Source organism: Trichoplax adhaerens, genomic scaffold, assembly GCF_000150275.1.
Source record: "Trichoplax adhaerens TRIADscaffold_1 genomic scaffold, whole genome shotgun sequence".
NCBI classification, from domain to species: domain Eukaryota; kingdom Metazoa; phylum Placozoa; class Uniplacotomia; order Trichoplacea; family Trichoplacidae; genus Trichoplax; species Trichoplax adhaerens.
The window spans coordinates 4,450,878-4,478,658 of record NW_002060943.1 but is presented as its reverse complement, the minus strand read 5'-3'; the positions used below and the strand labels follow the sequence as shown (position 1 = coordinate 4,478,658).

Here is a 27,781-nt window from a genome sequence, read left to right as displayed (position 1 = left end):
GGAAGGAAAAGCTGTTAACCAAAATGATAGAAGTACATCAATGCATTTAAGGTTACACTTTGTACATTGGAAAGGAAATCACCAAGGCTGCCTACAGTGCTATCATAGTATGATAGTTAGGTATACACTACAGCCAAGCTAGAACTGATACATGTCTTCTGCTTATCTTCATTATACATGTACAGTACAGTACGGGTATATGTGTCACGGTCCATGTAAGGACCCGGGCATTCTATATTTGACATATACATTTGTTGATATAGTAATCTGTAGATGTTTATTTAGATTTGTTGACATATACATAAATATCATTGCAGATTATACTCCACGTATGCACAGTATACACCCTTGTGAGCGTAGGTTCTCTAGAATGTCGCTATAATTGCATAATATATCCAATCGCTTATTGAGGTATTATATCGTCGTATTTATGGATTCAATTCCTAGTTAAGCCTATTTATATTATTTAATATAAAACACAGATTTTTTAAATTATTCAGACAACTATTATTTAGGCGGATACCAATTTGTGCCGTCTATATTATGTCAACCAACAGTTAGGACGCGTTTAATATACAAATATAACTGCAAATCAACGTGCATTAGTCAGCTGGCGTGTTATTGCGAATCGATCAGCAAGCCGAAAACCGATACTCCAAGAAAAGTGTTCAAGATTAGTTCGCCATTCCTGCGATACACAATCGCATAATTGCATTACGAAACGATCAGAGAGGCTGTGGATATTTATGGATCACACTATTACAAATTAAAAAAATTGTTCATAACTTTAATAATTTTATACGATATTTACATTACTAAATAAAAAATTGTAACAGTAATATAGCACGCAATACATAGAATTCATAACTTATATGCAATATACAATGATAAAAGGTCTTTGCATACTTACTTTAACTGCTTCCAATTTATTCAGAATATCTAACATTGCTTTTCCAATATAATTTGCATGAAATTTTTGAAGGTAGTGACCACCTTTTTGGAAAACTAGTTGACGAGACATTCCAGTTGTTAAATCGTATCTGATATGAGGCATCTTATCAGCTATAACGTGCAATAAAAGTGATATAGTTCATTATATAATGCTAGCCTTACACGGATACATATTGCGGTTCGGTTTTACTGGTAGATGAAAAAAGTAAATAAATAATTTTGGATAGCAGATAGTAAGTTCAGCACGGAGTAATGTCAAGAACAAAAGCAGTAACTGTCAATACGAAAAAGGAACATACTTAGCGATACATATTATTACGATGATACTAAGTCATATATTATTTTAGCTCTTTCTAAAACAACGTATAAAATTTTACGTTTTACATAGGATTGATTCGATATAGTAATACCTCGCATTAAGTAAATCTGATAACGTAAAATAGCCACGGTCCTTGTTGACGTCATGTTAATATAATTCTAAATCTACATTGCGCTATACTGTTTGTATCATCTAGCAGGCTAGTAATAAAAGCAACTTTTGATAGAATCGTATAGTTCATCCGTTACAAATATTATACAGCTGACTAGAATCATAAATGTTGTAATTACTTTGAGCTTCCTCTAGACCATCCATTTCATCAAGAGTTCGCATGCCCAGGCATAACGATATTTCATTAAAGATTTCGTGCTCTATTAACTTATCATCAATTGAAAAGCCTAGCAATACTGGAATCTTCTTATCACCCATTAATTCAAGACATTTGGTATTCATATTAAAATCTACATTCGCACATAGTCGATGACTATTATCTATTTCATCTTTAACCGTTTTAGCTACGTTAAATCCGTACTTTGCATATCTTCTATTCACAATAACAGATGATAAACTTCCAAGCAGCGGTACATCCAATACTTTTGCCGTAGCTCGAGTCCCTAATTATAGTACTTTTATCAATTGACGATAGATAAATACCCAACAATAGGCTAAGAGCTAAACTAGATTACAATAATTAAATATATACTGTATATGTATACGCGATTGATAGCCTATGTTAAGTCATTTCAATTTTTATCAGTATTATTCCACATAAAGTATTGAAACAATATTTCAAGTATAGTATCCATAAGATTGATTGAAAATAGATAGATCATTTTTCACCAAATCAGATACTTACACATATACGGCCTCATTCCGATATTAGGCCTAGTTCCGCAACTAGCCAGTAGAGCATAAGATGCTACTAAATTTGGGTGAGTGCTAACTAAAGACGTAACGCAAGTACATCCTAAGCTATGTCCAATTGCCATACCAACTTTATTTATGCCAATCTTGTTTAATAAATTGCCAACAAAGTTAGCTTTATTAGTTGCGTTATATATAAAATCATATGGTTTAGGAGTAGGACCAAATCCAGGTAAATTAATCCGTATTATCCTAACGTTGGCATCGCGCAAAGGTGTAGCCAAGTAACGAAAATCAAAGTGGCTCCCTTAACCATAGAACAACAAAATGTAAAGGAAAATATGTTACTAAAATCGGAAAATTATCAGATAAAACATAGGAATAAATTGGTTATTAATGATCGATTGCCATATCCTGTAAACTCAGTATACTCTACTGTTTGGATGAAATATTAATGGTCAATAATTTTTATTAGTCAATATTGTACTACAGCGATATCGTTAGGTACTTATTGTATCATCGCTAAATTTAGATGCGATGTATTTGTACAATGCAGTAAAAGTACTAATTAGATTAGCTAACGCCCATAATATTTCGCTATTACGTAAATAGAACCTAAAGAGGAGGGTGGACTTCGTAAGCGTACAGACTAAGGTATAAAATGTAAAACGATATACGTATAGTGGATAGCAGCTTTATATTTAGCATACGAATTATTAATACAAGCACGGTGTATATCTTGCACAGAAAGCTGTATAAGGTATTTTATTCAGAACGAGCATAAAAACGGAAGTCTATATAACCCTACATGATTAGGGCATAATTACAGGCTATATGTAATTTATAGCACGCTAGCTAGCATTCGTTAACATTCTACTTAATGTTTCAATAGCATCACTTGAGTATGGCTATTTAGAAATACCGCGAAGTTATTGTAGCGTATGATCGGACGGGAATAGTCCGTTAATGAAATTTGGCAATAAGTTGAGATCAGTTGTCACTTGTCAAAAGCTAAATTCCGAGTACACTATAACTTTGCATTTTGATTATATAGTACTCTAAAATTAGGCCCTAGCTACCGAAACTTCGTTACTGTCCATATAGTGAGTAGTTTTCTGCAACTTAGAGTAGTGATCATATCACAATGCTAACATTTCATCAAATGGCTGATTATATAAATGAGCAATTACTATCAGACCTACTATGCTTACAAAATCTTTTGACAATTGTAGTAGCTTGAGCTAATTATAGTAGTAATTGAAGTACGGTAAGGAGTTGTAAAACCCAAGCACTACAACAATCTGAGCGATCCAACTACTATCGAGTACTGCTATTTACTGATATTATGACCGAGATATACGAGTATCATTTTACTGTAGTTTCCATACCAGGCCTTACGTTCATAGGATTTCCAATTTAAATATTAGAAAGAATAGCAGAATAGGTAGGCGTACGTGGAATATAGTCTGAATACGTAAACTGTACCGAATGAAATCATAATATACTCCAACTAAATTTCTTATCATATTTATCTAGACTGCTTTGCATATTAAAAATTATAATTTAGAATAACTACTGTGATATGCGCTGTGTAACTTTACAATATAAAGAGCTCTGCAGTTAACAAAATTTCTTAATCAAAGCTATATATTGTTTCCTTCGCCTGCACTATTAATATACCAGAGCCCAGCAGGCAATAAAGTTAACCGTAATAATTTTACCAATTAACATTTAAGCTACCTGGACATCCATGGACGGCAATGACAGTGGGTGACCCGTTCGGGTTTTCATCAGTGTAACCTGCTCTAATATGATCCACACTGCTAACATTTAAATTGTCAGTCTCAACGTTAACAAACTTTACCTCCGGATCGAAAGGTGCAGGAAGATCAAAAATTGGACTTTTAGTAGCTGATCGGTTGTGAGTAGCTGCTGATCCAACGAGATGTTCTACATTAGATTGTAATATAGCAGTTAAGTATCTGCGAATATCACTTATTTTCGAACTTTTGCTTAGTCTTAGCAGAAATCGCGATAAGTTTCTAGAATACATCGTTAAAGAGTATGGCATTCGTTCAATCTTATGCAACTATAAAATTAATAATGTACGAAAACCTCCAAGATCTCAGTTGGCAGGTTAGATACAGGCTTATAAACTTCGTAGAACTTAGCTTACAATGCCGAGAATAGACTGCATAAAAGTGCTGTCCTTATGTCTGTACTGTCTGAAAGAAGTAGTAAAATCAACTTAGTGACAACGCCTATGTAAGTTGCATACCAATTTACATCATATTGACAGGATATGCAATATAATAGTTAGATGGATTAATTTATAAGAGTATTAAAATAAAAATTTTCCGCGTTTAAAGAAATTTCATGGCAACATGCTTATATATCATAGCTATACAGTAACTATGTGTTATGTTTATGTTAATTATTTATGCCAAAATGGAATCACGGCTAAATTATACTTCGTACTCCTAATCAGTCAATTACTAGACGGTTGCAATTTAAATTAAATTAATACCATAATGAATAGTCAGAATCACTGTTACGAATATATAAGAAAATATTATGAAGGGAAAATTTGCTAAGATTAAGAGTAAGGCTGACGACAGATTGGTTTGATTCAGATAATAACATATCTCTTTAGATTTTGATGATTTCGGATAACGTCGGTGCGGTGCTGACTAAACTACTACTGGTGCCCAGAACACGGTCATAACTCTTTAATACTGAACTCCTCTGCTAAATTAACCAAACGACCTAATTCCTTCTATTTCAAAGAAGGAAAATCTAGAGCTAAATCGATGCGAGTACAGCAATACATTTAGACTTGCACTTCGTAGATCGGAAATAAAATCACAAAGACTGTTTACTACGGTACTATACTAGTATGATAGTTACGTATATACTACAGCTAAAGTATAGCTGGTAGCTATTAAACGCTAATAGGTAGTACTGCAAGTTTAGATCCAGTAGTTCTAGCATATTTCCATACTATTTCAACCTTCAGCTTTTTTTCTATTCTACAAGTACGCGTATATGCAAGTGTTGATATAATCTGTAGATGTTTATTTAGATTTGTTGACATATACATAAATATCATTGCAGATTATATTCCACGCATACACAGTATACGCCCGTGTATGCGCACATTCTCCAGAATATCATACATAGCGTGTCTAGTCGTTTAATGAGATATTATATCACCGTGTTTATGGATTTTAAGTCCGTGTTAAACTTTATTATTATATAACAACGATCTTCTAAATTATTTAAATAAAATTAGAACTAGCGAAACTAGTAGAAATTCTATGGAAATTTAGCAAAATTTTAAGTCAATAGAGTACAATATGATTTGATATTTAGGTGCGTACCGATTTGTATTGTCAATATTATGTCAATCAGCAATTGGGAAGTCTTTAATTTACGAATATGTCCGCAACTCGACGTTCATCAGTCAGTTAGCGTTTCATTGCGAGCCGAATAGCAAACTGAAAGCCGAAACTTTAATAAAGTATTTAAGCTTAGTTCACCATTCCTGCAATACATGCTCGTATAGTTGTACGAAACGTTCAGAGAGGTTATGGGTTTTATTGATCACGCTGCTATAAATTAAAAAAATTATTTATAATTTCAATAATTTTATCCGACATTTACATTACTAAATATCAATTTACCACCGTAAATTTGTAAGCACGCAATATATAGCTTTAGATATTTATCCATCTTTCATAACTTATATCTAATGTGCACTGATTAAAGGTCTTTGCATACTTACTTTAGTGCCGTCTATTTTATTCAGAATATCTAACATTGCTTTTCCAATATGATTTGCATGAAATTTTTGAGGGTAGTGACCACTGTTATGAAATACTAGTTGACGAGATATTCCAGTTGTCAAATCGTATGTGACATGAGGCATCTTGTCAGCTGTAATATGAAATAGAAATGATATAGTTCATTACATAATGGTAGTCTTGCGTAGGTACATATTACAGGCCACTTTGTAAGCAGATGAAAAAGCTAATAATAATATATATGTTATATATAATTTTCGATTGCAGGTCTCAAGCTCAGCACCGATTAATATTAGAAACGAAAGTATTCAATAGTTTTGCTGTAGCTTGAATCCCTAATCATAAGTGCAAATATCAATTAACGGTAGATAAATATCCTATAAGTGACTAAGGGCTAAGGTAGATTACAATAATTTAATATTGATATGAATATGTTAAATTATCTAAATTGTTGTTGATTTTATGACATGAAAAGAATTGAGACAATATTTCAAATATAGTGTCTATAAGGTTGATTGAAAATAGATAGATCATTTCACCAAATCAGATACCTACACATATACGGTCTTAGTCCAAAATGAGGCCTAGTTCCACAACTAGCTAGTAGAGCATAAGATGCAACCAAATTTGGATGTGTACTAACTAAAGAGGTTACACAAGCACATCCCATACTATGTCCAACTGCCATGCCAACTCTATTGATCCCAATATTGTTTAATAAATTGCCAACAAAGTTAGCTTTATTAACAGGCGTATATGTAAAATCATATGGTTTAGGAGTAGGACCAAATCCTGGTAAATTAATCCGTATTATCCTAACGCCAGCATCACGCAAAGGTGTAGCCAAGTAACGAAAATCATAGTGGCTTCCTTAATCATGGAACGATGAAATGTGAAGGAAAATATGTTATCGAAATTGGAAAAATATCCCCAAAATTGTAGAAATAACATAATTGCAAATCGGTTGCGTTATCCTGCAAAGTTCAGGATACACCACTATTTGGATGAGTATTCAAGATAGTTGCGACGTATTCATACAACGTAAAAGCACTCGTTACAATAGCCAATGTCTGTAAAATTTCACTGTTACTGATAGAATCTAAGGACGTGGATGGATTTCCTAAGCGCGCAGATTAAGTTACAGTATACAATAGAAATGATATACTTATAGTTGACAGCAGCTTTATATTTAGCATACGAATGAAATTAATACAAGCACAGTCTATACCTTGTAAGGAGCACTGTACAAGGCGCTTTATTCAGAACGAGTATAAAAACGGATGTTGTTGTAACTCAACAGGCTGAAATAGGGCATAATTAAAGAATATAGTAATTTACAGCGCAATAGTCTAACACTCAATAACCGAGTATTAGCGGTTTTAACGAGCGCTATTTGATTATGACCACTTGGAAATACTGTGAGATTATTGTAACTGACGATCGGACGGGCATAGTCCGTCAATAAATCTATCATTATTTAGTTATTAAGTTGAGATCAGTTATTATTTATCAAAAAAGAAATTTCTGAGAGCACTATGATTTTGTACGTTAATTAATTATAATAACTCCGGAATTAGGCATCAGTCACCTAACTTTATTACTGTGCAAACAGTAAGTAGTTTTCTGCAATTTAGAGTAGTGATCATATCTCAATGTTAACATTTCATCACGATGACTGATTATACAAATGAGCAATTACTATCAAACTGTGGACATCCAACTCCAACTATGGTAGATATATCAGCGTCAATGTTATTATGCTATCAAGTATTGGAAACGAATGTGTTTACCGTAATACTGCTTTATCATGTTAGTTTATCATAGTCTTATCAAACAAGTATGCAGTCCATATTTTAGTATTGTACCACAGTATTTCCAGGATATCTACAGTATATCACAGAGCAATCGTATGCAAACGTGTGTTGTCGTTGTTACCATCGTCTAATCATAGCTGGATATCTTCCACAGTTATCGATTTAATATAGTATTTTAAACTAATGGACATTGTCCATTTTTGCGAACTACCATAAACTACAACTATGCTTACAAAATCTCAAGGCAATCTGAGCGATCAAATTACTATCGAATAGGTATTGCCACATACTGATATTATGATCGAGATATACGAGTATCATTTCACTGCAGTTTCTTTGTCAGGCCTTTATTTCATAAGGCTATCAATTTAAACATGAGAAGGAATATCAAGAGTAGGAATACGTACAATACACTTCATCGAGTGAAATCACAAGTAAATAGTTTCCTCAATACTTTGATCTAGACTACTTTGCATATCATAAAAAGTTATAATTTAGAATAATTACTATGCTATATGATGTGCAAATTTACAACATAACGAGCTCTACAGTTAAAAAAATCTACCAATCGATCAAAACTACATGTTGCTTCGCTCTGCACTATTAACACGCTCGTACTTTGAGTTTATAAACCAGAGCCCAGAAAGGCAATAGCGTTAACTGTAATAGTACATTATGTTTGCAAACGATTTTATAAACAAAATTGCTATTCTACGACTAATAGTTTGTGCAGGAATTGAGCATACCTGGACATCCATGCACCGTAATGACAGTTGGTGACCCATTAGGATTTTCATCAGTGTAGCCTGCTCTAATATGATCCACACTGCTAACATTTAAATTACCAGTCTCAACGTCGACAAATTTTACCTCCGGATCGAAGGGCGTCGGTAAATCAAAATTTTGACTTTTAGTAGCTGCTAATCCAACGAGATGTTTAGCATTAAATTGTAATACGGCTGGTAAGTACCTACGAATATCACTTATTTTCGAACTTTTGCTTAACCTTGGTAGAAATCGCGATAAGTTTCCAGAATGCATCGCCAAAGAGTATCCATTCAAATGTTACGCAATTATAGCATTAAACTACAAAAAACTCCAAGATCTCAGTTGGCAGGTTGGATACAGGCTCATAAGTTTCGGAGGGATTACCTTACAATACAAGAACAGATTGTATAAAAGTGCTGTCCTTACTGTATGTCTGTACAGCTAGCAAGAAGTAGTCTATCGTGTTACTGGCAACGCCCATGTAAGTTGTACTGAAAGTAGTGTTTAGGACACCCAGTATACTTCAATAGTGTGATGGACTGATTTGATTTAGACAAGCACATCTCATCTGATTTGGGAAGATTGAAAGCAATTTATTAACTTTTTTAAAGTTGGTTAATTTCAGTAGTAGATCAGTTTATCAGTGTACGAGAATGCGCGATTCCGACACACTATCAGTATAAAGTCCCATTTCATACACTGACAAGTAGCAATGAATGCTATAGACATACGAGCTACTACTATTAGTTAGGTCCAGTCATGAGTATCGATAACTCTATAATCTTTACACTCTATCATATACCGCAGTAAATAAACCCATTCATTATAGTTTCGAATAGCAATAATAAGATATATTAATATAACCATGATATTGAATTATAAATAGTCCTTTTCTAGATATTTCTTCATAAATACTGATCATAAGTTCAATTTAATTTATTTAAAAGATCAAAACATAAATATGCCGTATCAAAGGGAATAACTAACAACCACAAAGCAAAGTATTTTTGCTTTATCTTTTTTCAATCTTGAGATAAATGCCATTTTGTGGGGATAGCGATCCTGCAGATTTGACCTGCAAAGGAATCTAGAGTTTGCAAACAAAACTGTTTAATTCAAAATGGCCAAAGCTATTACAAGCAAGTGTAAAATAAAAGAAGATAAATATGTTTCAGGGATGCAGAGGTATTGCAAGCTACCTGTGTTTCAGGACAAGTAACAAAGCGATATGCCATCAAAACTTTGACTAAACATAGTTTTATTTCCATTAAAGCAAATCTAGAACCAATGCAGGCTCGTGGACCAATACCGAATGGCAAATATGCATATGTATTTATGCTATTCTTTCTCTCTTCTGAAAATCTGATACAGAATCATAAAATAGAAACATTTATTTATCAACATTACCATGCATAGGTACGCTTTTAAAAATGAACATCCTCTTAAGTACAATAATTGAATAGACTTTTTAATTCAAATAGCGAAATATGTTTAAATTTGTTAGATTTAGCATTATTAATTTCTGCAGCTTCTATTAGCAGCAAAATTAAAAAGATTTAAGCTAACTACCACTAATCGATTGAAATAGTTTTAATAAAGTATACGTATGTAGCTACCTTTCAGGATCAAATTTCTCAGGCTCTTCCCAAAATTCTGGATCTCTATGCATTGCATAAGCAGGTATACCAATGGTCAAACCTTTCAAAAATTTTACTCCTTTTATAACGCAATCTTCTTTAATTTCTCGTCCGATTCTGTAGAGAAATTTTGGCCTTTAATAGCAGTATAATCCTTATTTTAGTACTTAACTAATACGATAAATTATTTACGACATCACTGGCGGATATAATCTTAGGCTTTCTGATATCACCATATCCAGATACGCCATCTTATACATAATAATATCGTAATCAATTTCCTTGGAATCCTATCGAATAATATGGATTAAGACTATTTAAATTTATGTTAAAAGAATTGGGCTTCAAAACCACCGAAATTTAGCCTAAAATGTTATCTTGTACCAAATGCCGGTAGTATATCTAACCGTTGAATTGTATGCACTTTCGATTTCATTTATTAGCTTATCTTGAACTTCTGGATGCAATGCTAGCAGGTACGCAATATACCCTAAAGCGTTATTAGTCGTTTCATAGCCAGCCAACAATACAGTAATGATCTGCCCAACAGCTTCATCATGGGTCAAGGAACCTTTTTTACTCTCATCAGAAGCATCAATCATGATTTGCATTATATCCTGACGCTACAATAATGCAGTACCGTAATATATAGTATCACAAATGCCATCATTGCAATTAATTTACATTAATCAGCTAAGAGAATATAGTAAAATAATTCTATAAATTACTTTCGAATCTACTTCTTTTTTTCGCATGGATAACACTTTATCCGCAAAGTTATCTATGAACCCCATACCATTAATAAATGAACGATCCAATCTGACCATTAGTGGAAATAGTGCAGGCAAAAATACCGCTATAATAGGGATAAAAAATGCGGAGAATTAGGATTCGATGTTAGACCTATGTTATAAATTTGTAACGACACGGAAAATTATAACTGCTGTAGAAAACTAAAGGCTAAGAGTCTACCGGCAGGTTTATCCTCCTGATATCTACCTACAGTACGACTCTAATACTGATGATCTTCCATTATCACGGTAAACAGTAACACAACTAGTCTCTCCTGAGACAAAACTAAACCTAAACTTTATTAAAATGTTAGCCAAGTTATCGTAGCTCTACATAAACATTTATTGTGTACGATCAGTTCATAGATGATATTTATAAAAACTATGCATTTCTCTATAAAAGAATGTATAACGTCATTGATAATGCTATTCTCAATAAATACGAAAGAATGTCATCTGATGAAAATAAGAGAAGCATTAGTTAGCAAAAGTCACTTTGCGACAACATAATACAGTACAAAGTAAATGCTTTCTACATAGAGATAATTTAATATCGATAACTAATCTTTAGAAATACAGCTGATTACAGACTGTAATGAGAAGTACGGTACAGTACAATAAAATATTAAGAAAAGCTTGTAGGAAATACCCTTCATTAGACAAGTACGTCTACATCGTAGCTATAATATTAAAAGCCACTCAATACCTGATATAACTGCAAACGGACTTAGGTGCAAACTCTGACTAGCACGCTTATTTAGGATATTATCTGAATTAGTTTGAGAATCTACGTCAGTACCAAAAGCCGTCGCCATAATAATTTGCATGGTGTAAGTTCCAAACCACCTGAAGCAATCGTCAGCATTTTAATATCGTAGGAATCTATATATCTTGAATTAGAGAGCCGTACAATATTGCAACATACTCCCAGATATTCACTGGTTCTCCTGTTTTAGTAGCTTCATCTAGTTTCTGCATTAAAATCCTAGTAGAATCATCCAACAATGGCCTCATCTGTTTCATTAACATTAAAATTTTAGAGGTAGGAATCAGTTACTACATTCATTGAATAAAATCATACATTTTTCATCTTGTTCGAGGTAAAATTAGGAGTCAAGATGTTGCGCACTTTCTTCCAGTGATCATCACGTAATATTAATAAGCCAAGATCAAACCGAAATCCTGTATTGAACGTAATCTACAATGAACATTAAACAACGAATAAGCTCCAAAACTTTGCAAATAATAATCAGAATTGATGGTTGCAAAAAAAGCATTAAAATTTGCCGTATAACATTGTTAAATCATAACTTTTAACATATTTACTATTCAAATCGATATTTATTACACTAGTAACTGATTTTATATAAATCCAAAATATGTACACAGTAAGCATAGAATACAAGTAACTAAAGCAAGCAACTGTATACCGATCGATTCAGAAAATTTGAAAATTGTTTCACGGTGATTTCTTTAATAATATCTGGATCAGTTAACAGATAGCGACCCCTCACGCCCATAAACAATCTGCATAATCAAGATTCAACAGAAAGATATAACTGTACCCTAATATCAGTTACGTTAATAGTAATTTGTAGGAAATCCTATAACTTTGGCAGATATAACGTACCCCGTTACACGTCCATACTTTTTAATAAGGTCGGCATGCACTTCATGCATTTTCTGTGCAAACACACAGCAATACACCAAATTAATGAATTAATAATTATTATCATAAAGTACCTCGAATACAAGGTTTAAACAGGTTATAGTAAAACAGCCAGCTTAACAGCTAGCTGTTCTAGGGTACTTTATGACCTTGATCAAAGTAAAAGATATCGAAGGCATTTTACAATACCAATTTGCGTTCTATTATGCCATTCTTAATATAAGTAACTGTAGAAAAAATGACTGTCAATGAGAGTTACCTTCGGTTTCTTCATAAATTCGAGGGCGTTGCCTAGTAAAAATAGTGGCTTAGGCCCAGCAACACCAATTCTTTCAAAAGTCTTGTAATTTTGTCTCAGTGAACTGATGAAAAGTATATCAAATTAGAGAGGTACGTCTGTTGAAGTAGAGCCTTTTAGAAGTTCTTAGGTAAATTTAGTACATAACGATATCGTTTTACGAACGTGTAGTAGCGCAATGCCTACCCGATCGTAGCTCATGATCTCAATTGAAAAGTAAAATTTAACTGTCATTGTGATTTCTTCTACCCAAATTCCTCATAGTTACGTTCTACAATCAGATACTAAACACCATTAGATAAAAATATGTAATTGGAACGTAGATTATGATCTCATTTTGAAAAGAAAAAAATTGAGCCGTAATAGGCATCACTTCTACCTTAATTTCTCATAGTTACGGCAGTACATCCGATAACTCGTATGTACGCCTTCCGATAAAAGTACGTAATTGCTACCTGTATAGTTACGACTTACGAGTCATAATAGAATATTATTTTATTGTTGATAACATAATGTGCTCAGTCATCATAAATGGAATGACTAATTCTTCTATGATACGCTAATTAGTTTTGATTTGATTGCTTCTAAATCATGCATCTTTACAATCTCGTCACATATTCTACTGTATCGTGGTTTGGATTCTAGACGTACAGAATGAAAAGCACGTCATGTATACGTTAATTAATTTTGATTTGATTACCAATAAATCATGCATCTTCACAATCTCGTCACATATTCTACTGTATCATGGCTTGGATTTCTAGCCGTACAGAATGGACAGCACGTCATGTTGAACATATTTCTCCAAACTGTAGCCCAGCAAAGACAGTAATACGTCAATGGTTCGACGACGGTTTCAAGGCTAATATCAATACGTGTGGAAATTGATTAAGCAAAGTAGTCTTAAGTCAATTTGATAGTACTAGTCTATATGGAATGGTCAATTTGTCGATTGCATTATAATTGGATACCATTCGCATGCGTGTAGAATACTGACTAGATACTTTAGTTAACCATATCATTTTTGCACTAAAATATAGCATTACGCAGTACATTCAGTAATTCAATCCATTCAAACTGAGAATACTCAATATCGATGAGGTCGTAATTATGTAGAGATACTAATCAGGATTCTATTGAATGGGTTGGTAAATCCATCAATAAATAGTCATTTCAATTCATCTTCACTTATGAAGTATACGTAGAGTATAATCAGTACTGAGCATTGAACATTGATGAAGAAGACTTTCTATCCATGCAGTTGGATGAGCTGAGCGATAAACGTACGTAAAACATTGCAACAGCTTTTACTAGGTAGGAAGGAGTCAAGCACTTTTTTTGATGTAATGCTGCAACTGACTGAAAGATACTTTACAAAAAAAAGTCTACAATAGAAATGGAAATAAAATCATTAGCATGGAAACGGCTACTTTAGTAGCTTATGGAATGATGGCCATGTAGTAGCCTTGTCAATTTGTTGAATTTCAATAGGTGATTGCTAAACGTCTAAACTAGATTCAATTATCCTTTTTAAACCAACGTTGTCGGTACTTAACTGGATCCATTTTACAGCCTTGTAGATAGCATAACATAACCCAACGGCAGCCGTAACGGCCATTGCTGAGGCTCCACCGATCATTTTGCAAATGAAGGTATCGCGTTAAAAGCGCTCTTCTGGATTAAATGGAATCAATCCAGTCTTGAAGGTATAGTAGTTGGACTAGCTGCCCCCAAAATGAATCAACTTTTGTTATGATTGATCACGTCCGATTTCAATTGTAGCTAATACGGTAGACTACAATACAATGTTGGACAACAGCCAACGCTTCCTGTATGGGCTGTACAGTGTACAGTACCAGTATACTGTACATTGTATAAGGCCACAACAAACAATATTCATGGTGCTACGGTACTGGATGTTAATTAAAATGACTATACAAACTTAATTAAGAAAATGTCTTGTAGTCCATCGAAGTGTTGTCATTCTACAGTACTATGTATACAGTAGTAATGGCCTACTGTAAATAAATAAACTTATCATTAATTAATTAATTATAAAGGAAACATGAAAGCACCAGCGATCACCTCGACTGCTGCTGTTCGTCATGAGTCACGACTTAGTCACGATTAATTAAGGAGTACAGGTGGATTCATGGCTGCTGAAGCACTGATTTGAGAGGCAGTACACTAGTACAGTATAGCATTATTACAGTCGTTACAGTATCTAGTTTGTTTGCAGTACAGTACACTGAGTACTGTACAGTACAGTATGCAGTATTGAAACGGACTGTACAGTGTACACTGTACTGTACGGTCGTGCATACAGTATACTGTACAACTTGAAAACTTACAGAAAATTAAACATGCCAATGTAATACTACTTCCCTATTTTAACTACAATCGACTCACAAGAATGAGTAAGACTACGTTTATATAATAAGTTTTATTACGATGTTAAAATACAGGCATTAGAAACTACAGATATCATATGAAAAGAATATCCACTATGACCTCTCCGAGCTAACCTATGAATCTAGCTCTACAATTATATTAGGATGCTTCTATATCTAGTTTTGATGTACATCAAAACTCGATCACAATTTTCCCTGTACAAAATAGTACAGCATATCGTAACGGCTACAGTATAGGAAGGAGCCTTTTAATATGATCCACGTCTTTTTTATATCGCCTCGAACCTTGTTCCTCAGCTCCTCGACCTCTAGTCAATCTTTACAGTAGTGTTACTAGTGGTACAATAGAGTATCATGTTCCGTAGTTTGCCCACTTTTGCGGAATGTAAGAAATACGCATGTGCATTCCGCGAGGGGCTGAAGTGCTCATCCGCTTTCTGTTCCATTCTGTAGTTTACTCGGTACCTTCATTTTAAAGGTACTGTACGGTATACTGTACAAATTAATTAATTAATTAGTTTTTCGGTTTGAGTACAGTACTGTAGACGGCGATACTGTACTGTACAGTACACTGTACAGTGTACAGTAGAACTCCACAGTACTGTACACTCTACTGGGCGTGGCGAGCCATGGAAAATGGTTGAAAGATGTTTGTACTGCCTTCAATGATGTCTTTCAATTTGGAAGAAATGGACTTTCAATTGGGCTCCAATTCCATGTAGACGGATCAGTAAAACCTTGAGCCATTGGTTCTTGATGTTTTGATTCATTTTATATAGCAGTATTGGTTAATTCTATTTCTTTCAAGCTTGCAAACGATCAGTCGCTGTTGTAGGTACGGCCGCTCCAACCATTTTACAACTCACGTCGTCATACCGATCTTATACTGTACTGTATACTCTTGTCTATCGTCTATGGGCCATCGTCATATTTCTACTGCGCACTAGCAACATGCCAAGGCGTACAGTACAGTACAGTACAGCATTCTCGACGGCTTAGACTGTATCCATTTGACGACTGCAGCTTTCGACGCTTACTTATTGCACTAATTGGGTGCATTTCTTCTACTTTTATTGCTCATTCGCTGCATTATAGAGTACTACGATAATATTCTTGGCTACAAGGCGAAAGATGGAATCCAAATTAAATTGGCCGGACCTTTTGCTGTTAATGAAGGCAAGATATTGCTATACTAAGGCATTAATCAATGTGATAGAGAGCGAGTGTACAATTTTATAAGGCATACCATGACCATACTAGCTTGCTTGTCTTTTGACAATATCAAGGAAGAAATTTCATATTGACATACTCGTAGAGAGCTAACGTAGCATCATCAAGTTGTAAGGATGACCATATTCTTATTCTTAACAACGAAGAAAGTCCATGTTGGCATAGAGAGCCAGCCAACGTAGCATGATATAGTGAAATAGTTTTCCGCTCCTGCTTTTGTAGATGTAGGATTAAAATGCTTACAAGCGTAATCGACCTAGTCTTCTCTGCAAGTATTCTTTCGCTCGAGCTCTGATACTGTTTTACTTTTGGCGTGTTTCATCAATGAATCGATCGTGAATTCATCGCATAATTGTAATTCATCACTCACGTCTTGTAATGCATAATAAAAGAAATTAAACCAATCTTACTGTCATTATAGAATCTTCTACATTCGTAGAACAGGCATGGTGCTAGGACGTAAAAAACGACGGTTTGACGTCTAATGGACAATACGTGTTATTTTATCAAGGAATTCATGCATTTTGCTTGACATATTAATCATCGATGTTAGCTCCTAGTTATCCATACAGTAGTACTTGAAGCCTATTTTAAATGGAGATTGTATACAGAATTTAATGATAGTAATTGCTTTCCTTTTAGGCACCCTCTAAAGATGTTGTGTATAAAATTTGTAATGAAGCTTTCATCTATCGAAACACGCAAGGTATCGCACTCAGTCAACGCTTAACTCCAACAGTTGCTAGCCGATTCTTGATTGAAAAGATTTGATATCGTTGTTAATAGTACTATTTCGAGACAGTGTAATATTCCTAACAGTTAGAACTTCACTATTGAATTTATATAACTACGTTATCTGTAGAATATGTACAAACTTTCCTCCTGTCATTGCTGTTGTAGTACCGAATGAAATTATTGCCTATTGTACGACAGAATTGAAGCTAGAGTCAGCTGATACTTACAAGGTAAGATCAAGGAAATTGATAAATTGAACCACTCTATCCAAATATGAAAAGTTATCATAGTCAAAACAACTCGTACGGCATTAACGAATAGCTTACATGTATTTTTATTACTGTATTATAAAATGAAAATATGGCTTCTATTGGAACTTCGTTAGCTATTGCAAGAGTTAAAAAATTTAATTCTCATGCTTTTGTATCAAGACATTTCTGATCCTAAAAGAATTTATAGCCTATTTCCAGGTATGCATTAGCTTATTTGTCGAAAATAATTGATCAACCTAAGATGAGCTTTCAACAGTGCCGATTTGAAATAACCAATACTGATATGCCACATCTATTCATAGACGATTTTCATAAGAACTTAAGAGAACTCTTATCTAAAATTTTAGCAGAATCGATGTAAGTGCAGATTGATGATACGTTTTAACGACAGGTATCATTGTGCCAGACACTTAAATAATTGCCCTACGTAATGAAATAATTTCCTCAATGTAAATTCGTTAACTTACTTGAGCGTACATTTTAAATTACGGTCTATAATCCTAATAGGCCAAAATGGAAAGCATCGGCCATAAACAGACAAGGTAACCATTTCAAATCGAAATGTTTTTTTGTACGGTTTGTAAAGTCGTTTAATCTTGCCATTACAATTATCACCATGCTGTGTATCATTATTTTTAAGTATTTTAATGGAGATAAAACAAATAACTAAGTAAAACTTCTTTGCAGTATCTTTGCCTCGTCTTGAGGATTTCGATTGGCGTGTAGATTTAAAAGTTTCGTCAGATACCATCAATCGAATGGCAATGCCAACTTGTATAATGCAATTGAAGGTGAATATTTCTGTCTTGCATTCTTAACATCAAGTTTTCTTTTTAAAATATATAGCCTTTGCAAAAATATTGAAGTAGAACGACTAAATTTGACATTTAATTCATTTGGTGTTAACCGCAATACGTCCAGCTGTTATTAGTTGTAGAACTGTTCATGATATTTTGTATCATCAAATGTAATGACTGTATGATAATAGTTTTATACCTGAACCTCTTAACATTTCCTATTCAATATTTCAATCATTAACTTAGATTCAACAAAATCAAGAAGAAACGAAACTATTGCCTCCTCAACAATGCATTAATTTGGAACTTAGCAAGGAAACCATAGATACTATGTTAGATGGCTTAGGGAAAATTAGGGATCAGTTATCTTCTGTAGCTGGTAAATAAAATCAAAGTCGAACAGGCTGCCAAGACTACTTTACAGATACACCTGTGATATATTGTGAAAAAAAATACTAGTATCCTGTATAGTTGATTGATATCATTAAAATATCATTTTTTATACCAGAAAATGAAATTCATGCTAAATCTTCATAAGATCATATGTGTAAATGGCTATGTTAGTCTCAGTTACAACTTGGGATAACAGCTGTTTAATATGCCCTACCATAATTATTCTTAGATTTAGTAATAAAGACTGTTTTGTTAGACGAACTAATCGTTATTATTTGACTTGAAGCAATAAGTGGATTTAACTCACCGTCAATTCATGTTATCAGATGTAGTGTAATCGTTTTTAAAAGCACTTGCAGATGTCGTAATGAGACAATTTAAAGAGGCATATTTTCTTTTAACTTTTTTATTGGAATAATTGTTTTATTCCCTGCTATAGTTACACTCGTTAAGCAGGGGCCAACTCCATGGTCTTGTATTCGATCTTCAATTTACAATTTACTATAGAAAGATATTATAGCCATAACTCTGTTTACACCCTTAATGAAAGCCACTACTGAAAGATATTATAGCCATAGCTCTGTTTATACCCTTCATGAAAGCCACTACCTTTACAACTGTACTACTACTCGGTAATTTGTACTGCACTAGTGAAATCTTTAAAGCGCTATAGAAAATTTTACCTTCGGTATTGTTCATAATCACAAATTGGACAAAGTATGTGTAGTGAATAAACATACGATCGTCCCAACTTTACAAATACACCAATATAAAATAGCCGGATTCTTTAGAAGCATATAAATGATACGAATATTTTAATTGAGCGATGTTTAGGATGGATAATAAATCATGATTGTGTATATTGTATTTATTAAGTGACTACGGAAATAATATTATATTAACAACGGCCACTTTATTTCACACGTGCACTTTAAATGGTGTACGATTTCAATCAGACTTTCTATTCGTTTCAAGGTATCAGCAATAATGATAAATAATTAATTTACGGCAGTTCTCTAAATACCCCTACTATAAAGACATAGCTAAGATAATAAGTAAACGTTTCTTCGACAACTATAATTATATCGTTTAAAAACCTTGAAGGCAGTATAAATACCAAACATAATATACAATCTATATTTGTGATACCTACAATGCATAATTATTCGAGAGAGTAAATTGTAACGAGGATTGCATTATACAGTACGATAAGTGAAAGTAGTATTGTAACAATAATTAGGCAATTCCTAATGTTGGCCACGAATACAACGTTATGATAGGTCATATTTTATGTACTGAATAGGTACTCAGATATACAAAGGATACTATATGGTAGAAGCTATATTTATCGTGATGATGATTTAGTAGCGTATTTGAATTTAAAAGATACAGTACATTTTCTTTCTCCTGTTGTATGTACAAATAGACTAAATCTAAAGAATTATTCGAAGTAGTTTCTGATCGATTTAAAATTTCCAACGGCAAATTTTCTCCGGTACTCTTTAATCCATAAGGTATAATAACTGTATTTGTTAATTACTTCGTTAGTAATTATAAATGGGAGAATTAAGGCGATCATTTAGTGATTTCATTGGTTTATAGGTAAAACGTCAGCTATCGTTATTATTTACAGAGTTCCATTTAATTTAATAAGCATAAAATTATCAGAATAGTAAGGTATGCAACCAAGGTATAATACGTGTAAGATAAAAAGAATAATCACAAACGATTTAATTTTTTAAAAATATCTTTCCGTACTTGTGCTGCGATAAATTAGCTAGAATCAGCAAAAGGTCATAAATTCGATGTTTATAATGACTCAGTCGATTCTTCTAAAATACAGTTTACCAATCATACTAAAGATTCTATTTTATACTACGGTAGCACATTACCATCATTATTCTAGCCTAGTGTATGCCCTCAGATTATTTAAATCTATTCGATCATAAAACGTTGCATTATGTAAATTAGCAAAACCTTATTATGTTTATTTTTTATTTAACTCTTGCGAACTTATCGCGCCCAGACTATGTTGTTCCAATTTTAATCTAAACCAGACAATAGCTGCATTGAACAATACATTACTACAGGCCTGGCCTATACGGTGCGGTGCATTTATAAGTAGCATCATATTTTTCCACGGATCAAGACTAAATCCATTTAGAGATAGGGTACTCTTCAATTTAAAAAGTAAATTTCTAGGTGAAAACATGCGGATAAAGTTAATTGTAATTAAAAGAAGGCAGCTGTTGTTAACTTGATGGATGAAACCGTGAAAGTTGATTACTTATGTACAATAATTGTTATATCGATGATTCATCAATCGCTTGCCTATCCATTAATAATTAATGAATGAATGTGGTAATAATGCAATTTTATAAAATATTGACTAACTTTATTCAAAAAGTCACTAACGTACTTTGTATTTGTCACCATAGCAACAAGGCTTTGCACAATAAATTCAAGCTAATTAAGAAGGTCATACTAACTAGCTAATGTAAGAAATCGTCTAATAAGCATTGCATTAATATTTTTAGCTAAACTAATTGATTAGAAAAGTTCTTGCGGGCAAATAAGAATAAATTCCTCGATTGATTCAATAATCACACCATACTGAGTCTACCGACTTGTTAATAGTTTAACTAGAAGCAAAAAATATCACGCAGTTTCATGTATTAGCGATTTAAAATAAAAGCAACTTGCATTTAAGATCTAGTTTACTCTGTATTCGTACTGAATAATCTACGTGAAAGTCCGGCCATGAAAAAAGGCAATAGCAATCGGTCATATATTTATGGATTCGATAAGGTAAGATCCAAGTTGTTAAATTAATTATTCTTAAAGTGATAGCAAGCTATCTTCTATTATTTCATTTCCTAGCACCAGTATTTTTTAGAGCACGTTTAAAATTAATTATCTTAATATTAGTATAGCTCGATCTAATATGGATTTTGTTAGCTACTGTATGGTTTTGTGTAATTAATTTTACCACTCAATTATGAGTTTATTGCCTATCAAAAGCTCAAAACGTACACTTAATTTCTTAATTTTGGCCCTAAATAAACTTAAGAGGGCAAATACATTTAAGCTATAATATACTACAGATGCTATAATCTATCGTAACAACTGTTGTGTTGTGTAGCGTTGATAAGATTTTAACCCCCTACGATAAAATTTCTATTCATCAATGGAATGTTGTTCCATTTTATAATACTTTGATGCTTAATACTCTTATACCTCCTTCCTGTTGTAAATCACTTTATGATAAATCAGCGATGTATTTCATGTTCATCGTCGTAGATTTGAAGCTTAGCCACGGTGTTTATTTAAAAAATCACTTCCAGAGCATACTCTAATATACGAGCAAAAAGGCTCAGACTTTGCCTACCATAAAAAGGAATTAGTGTATTTGTCGTCAGCTCTACTGTCTTAATTTAACAATCATTATTATTTCAATATCAGGTTGTGAAAACTAAGAATGACGTGCAAAAAAAGAATACTGAGCTAATTGGTTACCAACCGACAAAGCCATTTTCACGTATAGCACCCAAAACGGAAATTCTTATAGACAGTAAAACGTTAAATGATATTCACGGTCGAAATGACGAGACTACCTATGACACGAAGATACGTAATAACATTAACTCAATCTTAGTAAAACCCGTCGAGAAAATTAATGGTAATCATCAAGATGAAATAACACCTCAAAGCCCTAAAAATGGTAAATTAAGTTATAATTATTTTATTAAATAGTTTACAAGTTAGAACGAACAAATGCATTTGTAGCGAAAGTTAGAATATTTGGATCCAAAATATCAATAAGTTAAATTGCAAGCACTATGTAGTAACTGTAGATAGAGAATTGATACTTTTATTCAATCAATGATGCTTTTCATTTCCGCCAGAATCAGTAGAAGAACCAGAGTCAAATCCTTTAAATGAGAGTCAAAAATCAGTTAAATGGGCTTGGTCATCAGGAAATGATAAGAAAGAAAATGATAATCAAGAAAGCTCCGCAACTGATCACTTAACGTCAGTTCTTGGCAATATGAAAGTTGAAATTGAAGATGTTGGTGATAAATATGACGATTCCGATGATAGTGACGATTGGGATACCGACTTAGAAGAGGATTTTAAGAGTAAGCTATAGATTAGGCTTTAAAACCACTTTTATACTGTGTTTATCAATATCGATAGAATTCAAATTGTAGATATTTAGAAAGCTGTAGTACGTACTCAGGTAGACTAAGATTGCCTCTATAATGTATAGAATGAGAGTAAAAGGCTACTTTAACTCTGCATCGTTATCATAGGCTACTTATTCAGATTAAATTAAGAATCTATTTATACATTCCTTTCAAGTGTTAGCTCTCTGGTAGTTACTACCTTTTCTTTCTATAAAAATCTGCGTACAATGAGTTTAAATCATTTAGTAAGTTAGCAGGGCATTTAGTTTTTAAGATGTGAGGTAAGTTGATATTCATAACTGAGGAATTGTGAACAGTAAGATATTAATTGCAGATTAACACGACTAAATTGAAATTAGTTTCATCTATAAAATTAATTCCATGGAATACATTTAAAATATTTCTGTAAGCTACTGAGTTCTAGTTTCAACCCTATAGTATTAAATTATATTCGAAATCGCCTTTACTTTTTCGATTAAATATATTGATATTACTGCTATTAGTAAATAAAATTAAAATTTTACGCTATTAAAGTAAATACTCTATTAACTTGTTCAAAAATCGATTCTACTTCTGCTCACATAAATTACTGCGTGCGAGTAAGTTAATATCATAGCAAAGAACTTATTAAGATTAATTACGATAAGCAAAGGATCAAAATGCACAAGATTAATTTAATCGTTTAGACAATATATAGCCATGAGGATGATGATGCATTTATGTAATTTTTAATTAAATGATTTAATAGAGCCTCCAATTATCTATGATAGTACCGGAAGCGATGAATACGTAAAGCTTTGCAAGCAATATGGTACTTATGATCAAATTTAATATCACGAATTGACCCTGCATTAAGGGCTAAGCTAACTTATTCTAATATGCCTTCATAGTTCTTGGCATAGTCTTCGTTATTATTAATACATTAATGCATTTGTTAATATCAATAGGGACAATTTGGGCTTTATGTAATAACTTCAGAGTTAAGAAAAGAATATAAATCGTTTTATAATAATTTATCGAACAACTTTAAAATTAATTTTTAGGAGTTATTCCAGTTTCTTACCTTCTACGTCATTTTCATGAATCTGCCATTATCATGAAACATCATGGACTGGGGCCCAAAGGGGCTATTCCGCTGGCTTATGCACTCCTTGTAAGCTGCTACTATTTTACTATAACTAAAATTATAATGTCTAGATTATCGGTCGTGTAAACTGTCAATAAAACAATAAATTAAAAAATCTTTAACCACTATCAAGACATTTATAGTAGTAATTTGTAAAAATTTATAAATGGTCACATTATAACTGATTATTAGTTATAATCTCTGTAATATACCGTAATTGTTATTTGTAGAACAACACCAAAGTTGAGAGATTAATTGTAGCGGATAATTACATCAAAGAAGATGGCGCACAAGCAATAGCTGAAATGTTGCAGGAAAATATGTATATACGTGAATTAGTAAGTTTATTCTTATAATTCGTTTTGATAGTTCATTATTACTAAGATATCCTATATCATAAAGAGTGAACTGAAACTCTGTATGTATAGGTATTAATCTATCTTTGCATAACGAATTTTTTAAACTAATAACAGTATTATTTAATGCAGGTTAACTAATTTTGCTTTATTGCTTGCTTCGTAGAATATTTCCGATAACTTTATCGGTTCAGAAGGGGCAAATGCTTTTGCAAAGATGTTATTTTCAAACACAACGCTACGAACTTTAATCATTAAAGGTATTTTGATAATACAGTTAAAAAATTTTATTTCAATTTTATCTTAAAGATAATTTTACACGCTAAATTAAGGCATACAGTGCAAGTTCTACATTTTTAATTTGCTTAAAATTGACTGTAGCTAATATAAGTAAACTGAAAACTGATCCTTTACTATTACAAAGGAAATCATATTACTGATCAAAATGCTGCAACATTTGCTGGAGCACTGAAAGCCAATACAACCTTATCGTATTTGGACTTGAGCCACAATGAATTTGGAGAGTTAGGAGCAATCAGTTTAGCTAACGGAATCGTAAGAGAATTAAAAAATTTATAGCTAAACAGCGGGGAAAGACTAATTTGAACCGCTTCTGCATATTATAACCAAGATAAAATTTGTATAATACATTTACATTTTAATGATATGTAGGCAGAAAATGGAAATCTTGATGTTATGGATCTTAGTTGGAATTCCATTCGTGGCCGTGGTGGAGTGGCTTTAGCCAAATCTTTAAGGGTGATTAAAACCAAAGTTCAACTTTCTTCTAAATAATTTCTTCCATTTAACTTTAATTGATAGTAAAGCATGAACATCTAAGTAATTCATAACCTCTTACATTTATTCTAGTTAAATACAACGCTAGTTTCCTTAAATCTAGCTTGGAACGGTATCTCAGATGTAGGAGCTTTTGCTTTGGCGAAATTTTTAAGAAAGAATACTACTCTTCAAAGATTAGATATTAGGTAAGTAGAATAACAATCACAGTATGGCACCTAAGTGCATTAATTATTTCCAATTTGAGGTCTTAATCGACATTTAATGAATCATATTAATAGTATTATCTTTTGCCTTGTAAAATATTAAAATGTTCCGTTTCTTAATATTAATTCATTTTCCTTAAAATGAAACGGAATTATAATGTATTTATAGTAGCCGAATATGTCTATAACCAATGTCTTTTCTAATACAGTCGCAATACTTTTAGCAAAATTCCATTGCCTAAGACATTAATAGGCATATGCTATATATATTAACGTACCGTGCATTATTCGGCAACAGATGCAATTTTGAATTGCAGAAATAGTAAAACAAGCCCGCTAATTAATTTTAGGAGTATTAATCAATAGTATTCTTTTACGTAATTTTATCTGTCCACGTAATAGATCATATGGTATACTTTGCGATATGAAATCTTTGATAACCAGGCTCTAATTTTTTCAATTTCCAATGGTTACTTTTCAGTAATAATCGTATAGGAGAAATTGGAGCTATCAAACTAGGAAAATGTTTAGGAGTTAATAACGCATTAACACATTTCAAGGTGATAATTTATTAATAATATTTAACTGTAATTTTGTCTGATATTCAACTTTAAATTTAGTTATACTCAACATCTATACCAAATGTATAATTATTTCCCTTTTATTAATTAAAACATTTTCGACCGAATTAAAACATCATGTTTAGGTTAAGATAATTTCAGCATGTGATAGTCTACTTCTACAAATATAGCTAATAATATCATTGCCTGAAGCAAGTGCATTCAACATGTCCGAATCAAAATGATATACTATGTACTGTAAGATAACCAATATCACTATGCTTTTAACAGATTAGCACTAATCCAGTCGGTAATAAAGGTGTTGAAGCTATTTTAAATGGTGCCAAGAATAATGATTTACTGAAAGTTTTAGGCTTAGAAGTAAGTATAGAATCGATTTGATAACCAACAATGCTTGCTTGCGTATGCGGTGAAGCCTTAGTACACTTAAAAGAAATTCTTAATTCAACGTTTTGAAACATTTCGTAGGAAATTACTGTATCAAGAAAAATGCATGATGAAATTGAAGAGTTAATGGAAGTTCGAAATATTAAAATATTTCACGGTGGAAAAGGCGGATACCAGAAGCCTATAGTAAGTAGATACGCATTACCACAAGCTGAGATCTTTGTAAGAAACTGTTTAATTTAAGGTGCTGCAGTAATAATACTCCATAGGGATTATTTTTAGTTTAAATAAAATAAAATCTCGGTTTATTTTCAGTAAATGGTTTATGATATGATTTTAATAAACCATTTCAATTTGATGATGATATAGAAATCGATAACACCAATGGAATTATTGGATGACTTCATAAAGCTTAATCGATGGCGCTTGATAGACATATTTATAAGGTTCGATAAAGATAAAAGTGGAGACATATCGAAAGATGAGTTAAAATGTGGCTTGAAAGAGACCGGATTAGAAATGAGCTCGGTAAGCCACTTAAAGAAATATAAAACTGTGTAATAAATTTGAATTCTTCAATTCCTTGCACAAATTTATTTTTTTTCCTGTATATAAGTATTTATGAACCTTCCTCTAATAATTATAATGTATAAATAAAGCAGTATTCAATTTAGATTGTAAAACACATAGCCACGAAAATTAATTCGCTTATATGTAATTTTCTTTAATATAGAAACAACTAGATTTACTAATCGATTACCTCGATACCAATAAGGACAACAAAATTCAATATAGGCAAGTTGAAGATCAATATTTAAATTTTGGATTTTGTTGTTAAATTTAAGTTAATTCCGTGTTTGCTGTAGAACTTAATGTTCTTATCGACAAACTGTTGTTGAATATTAATACTTCAATTTTGAATTTCATTATTAACGTTAGGTTAATTCTGTGTTTCTTATGCTAGTCAATGTACTAATCAACAAATTTCTTTAATCTTTTATAGTGAATTGATTGAAGGAAAGCTTGTATTGGTTAAAGAAAGACGACTTTCAGTTCGGGTTTCTCGATCACGGACAGCTTCCATTAATCATCAATTTAAAGTAGCTGAAAGAAATACTTGATGAAATCATTTTTTGAATTTCTTCCACATTGTATTATAATTAAATAAAGCGAGACATTCTACTTGTTATAATTAATCTTCTGAAACTATATGTGCTCTTATTATTCGAAAGCTTACAGATATATAGAGCCAAATAAAAGTTATATCAGGCCATATTATGAACTTTATTTTTTAAGAAGATGCTTGGATTACGATGTCTTATATCTGTATCGGGTCAAAACTCGAAAAATTCATTTATTAAATTTTATCAAACAATATCTAACAGTCG

The 27,781-nt window shown here is 32.5% G+C and overlaps 5 protein-coding genes across 5 annotated transcripts; 2 read left to right on the top strand and 3 right to left on the bottom strand.

The window, feature by feature from the left end:
• Nucleotides 1–592: 592 nt before the first annotated feature.
• Nucleotides 593–4,205, bottom strand: TRIADDRAFT_51751 (uncharacterized protein; the record flags this gene model as incomplete). The annotated part of the gene is made up of 5 exons (XM_002107801.1): nt 593–688; nt 911–1,062; nt 1,561–1,884; nt 2,127–2,441; nt 3,875–4,205. The coding sequence occupies 5 exons, from the start codon at nt 4,203–4,205 to the stop codon at nt 593–595; spliced, it is 1,218 nt and encodes a 405-aa protein (XP_002107837.1).
• Nucleotides 4,206–5,730: 1,525 nt separating this feature from the next.
• On the bottom strand, nt 5,731–8,792 carry TRIADDRAFT_51750 (uncharacterized protein; the record flags this gene model as incomplete). Its single annotated transcript, XM_002107800.1, has 4 exons — nt 5,731–5,745; nt 5,919–6,070; nt 6,493–6,807; nt 8,498–8,792. The coding sequence occupies 4 exons, from the start codon at nt 8,790–8,792 to the stop codon at nt 5,731–5,733; spliced, it is 777 nt and encodes a 258-aa protein (XP_002107836.1).
• Nucleotides 8,793–9,531: 739 nt separating this feature from the next.
• On the bottom strand, nt 9,532–12,473 carry TRIADDRAFT_18906 (uncharacterized protein; the record flags this gene model as incomplete). Its single annotated transcript, XM_002107799.1, has 10 exons — nt 9,532–9,606; nt 9,719–9,881; nt 10,136–10,273; nt 10,349–10,437; nt 10,564–10,779; nt 10,885–11,012; nt 11,654–11,793; nt 11,873–11,961; nt 12,029–12,145; nt 12,378–12,473. Coding segments are annotated over 10 exons (1,251 nt in total), but the record flags the coding sequence as incomplete, so codon positions are not given.
• A 4,528-nt stretch (nt 12,474–17,001) lies between these two features.
• Nucleotides 17,002–18,896, top strand: TRIADDRAFT_51748 (uncharacterized protein; the record flags this gene model as incomplete). The annotated part of the gene is made up of 8 exons (XM_002108597.1): nt 17,002–17,027; nt 17,418–17,520; nt 17,676–17,760; nt 17,865–17,919; nt 18,070–18,104; nt 18,250–18,353; nt 18,606–18,738; nt 18,868–18,896. The coding sequence occupies 8 exons, from the start codon at nt 17,002–17,004 to the stop codon at nt 18,894–18,896; spliced, it is 570 nt and encodes a 189-aa protein (XP_002108633.1).
• A 2,616-nt stretch (nt 18,897–21,512) lies between these two features.
• TRIADDRAFT_51747 (uncharacterized protein) lies at nt 21,513–27,231 on the top strand (the record flags this gene model as incomplete). The annotated part of the gene is made up of 14 exons (XM_002108596.1): nt 21,513–21,560; nt 22,215–22,473; nt 22,658–22,891; nt 23,983–24,092; nt 24,296–24,403; nt 24,588–24,681; nt 24,846–24,976; nt 25,094–25,180; nt 25,292–25,407; nt 25,907–25,985; nt 26,277–26,366; nt 26,475–26,579; nt 26,763–26,921; nt 27,127–27,231. The coding sequence occupies 14 exons, from the start codon at nt 21,513–21,515 to the stop codon at nt 27,229–27,231; spliced, it is 1,725 nt and encodes a 574-aa protein (XP_002108632.1).
• Between the last annotated feature and the right edge of the window lie 550 nt (nt 27,232–27,781).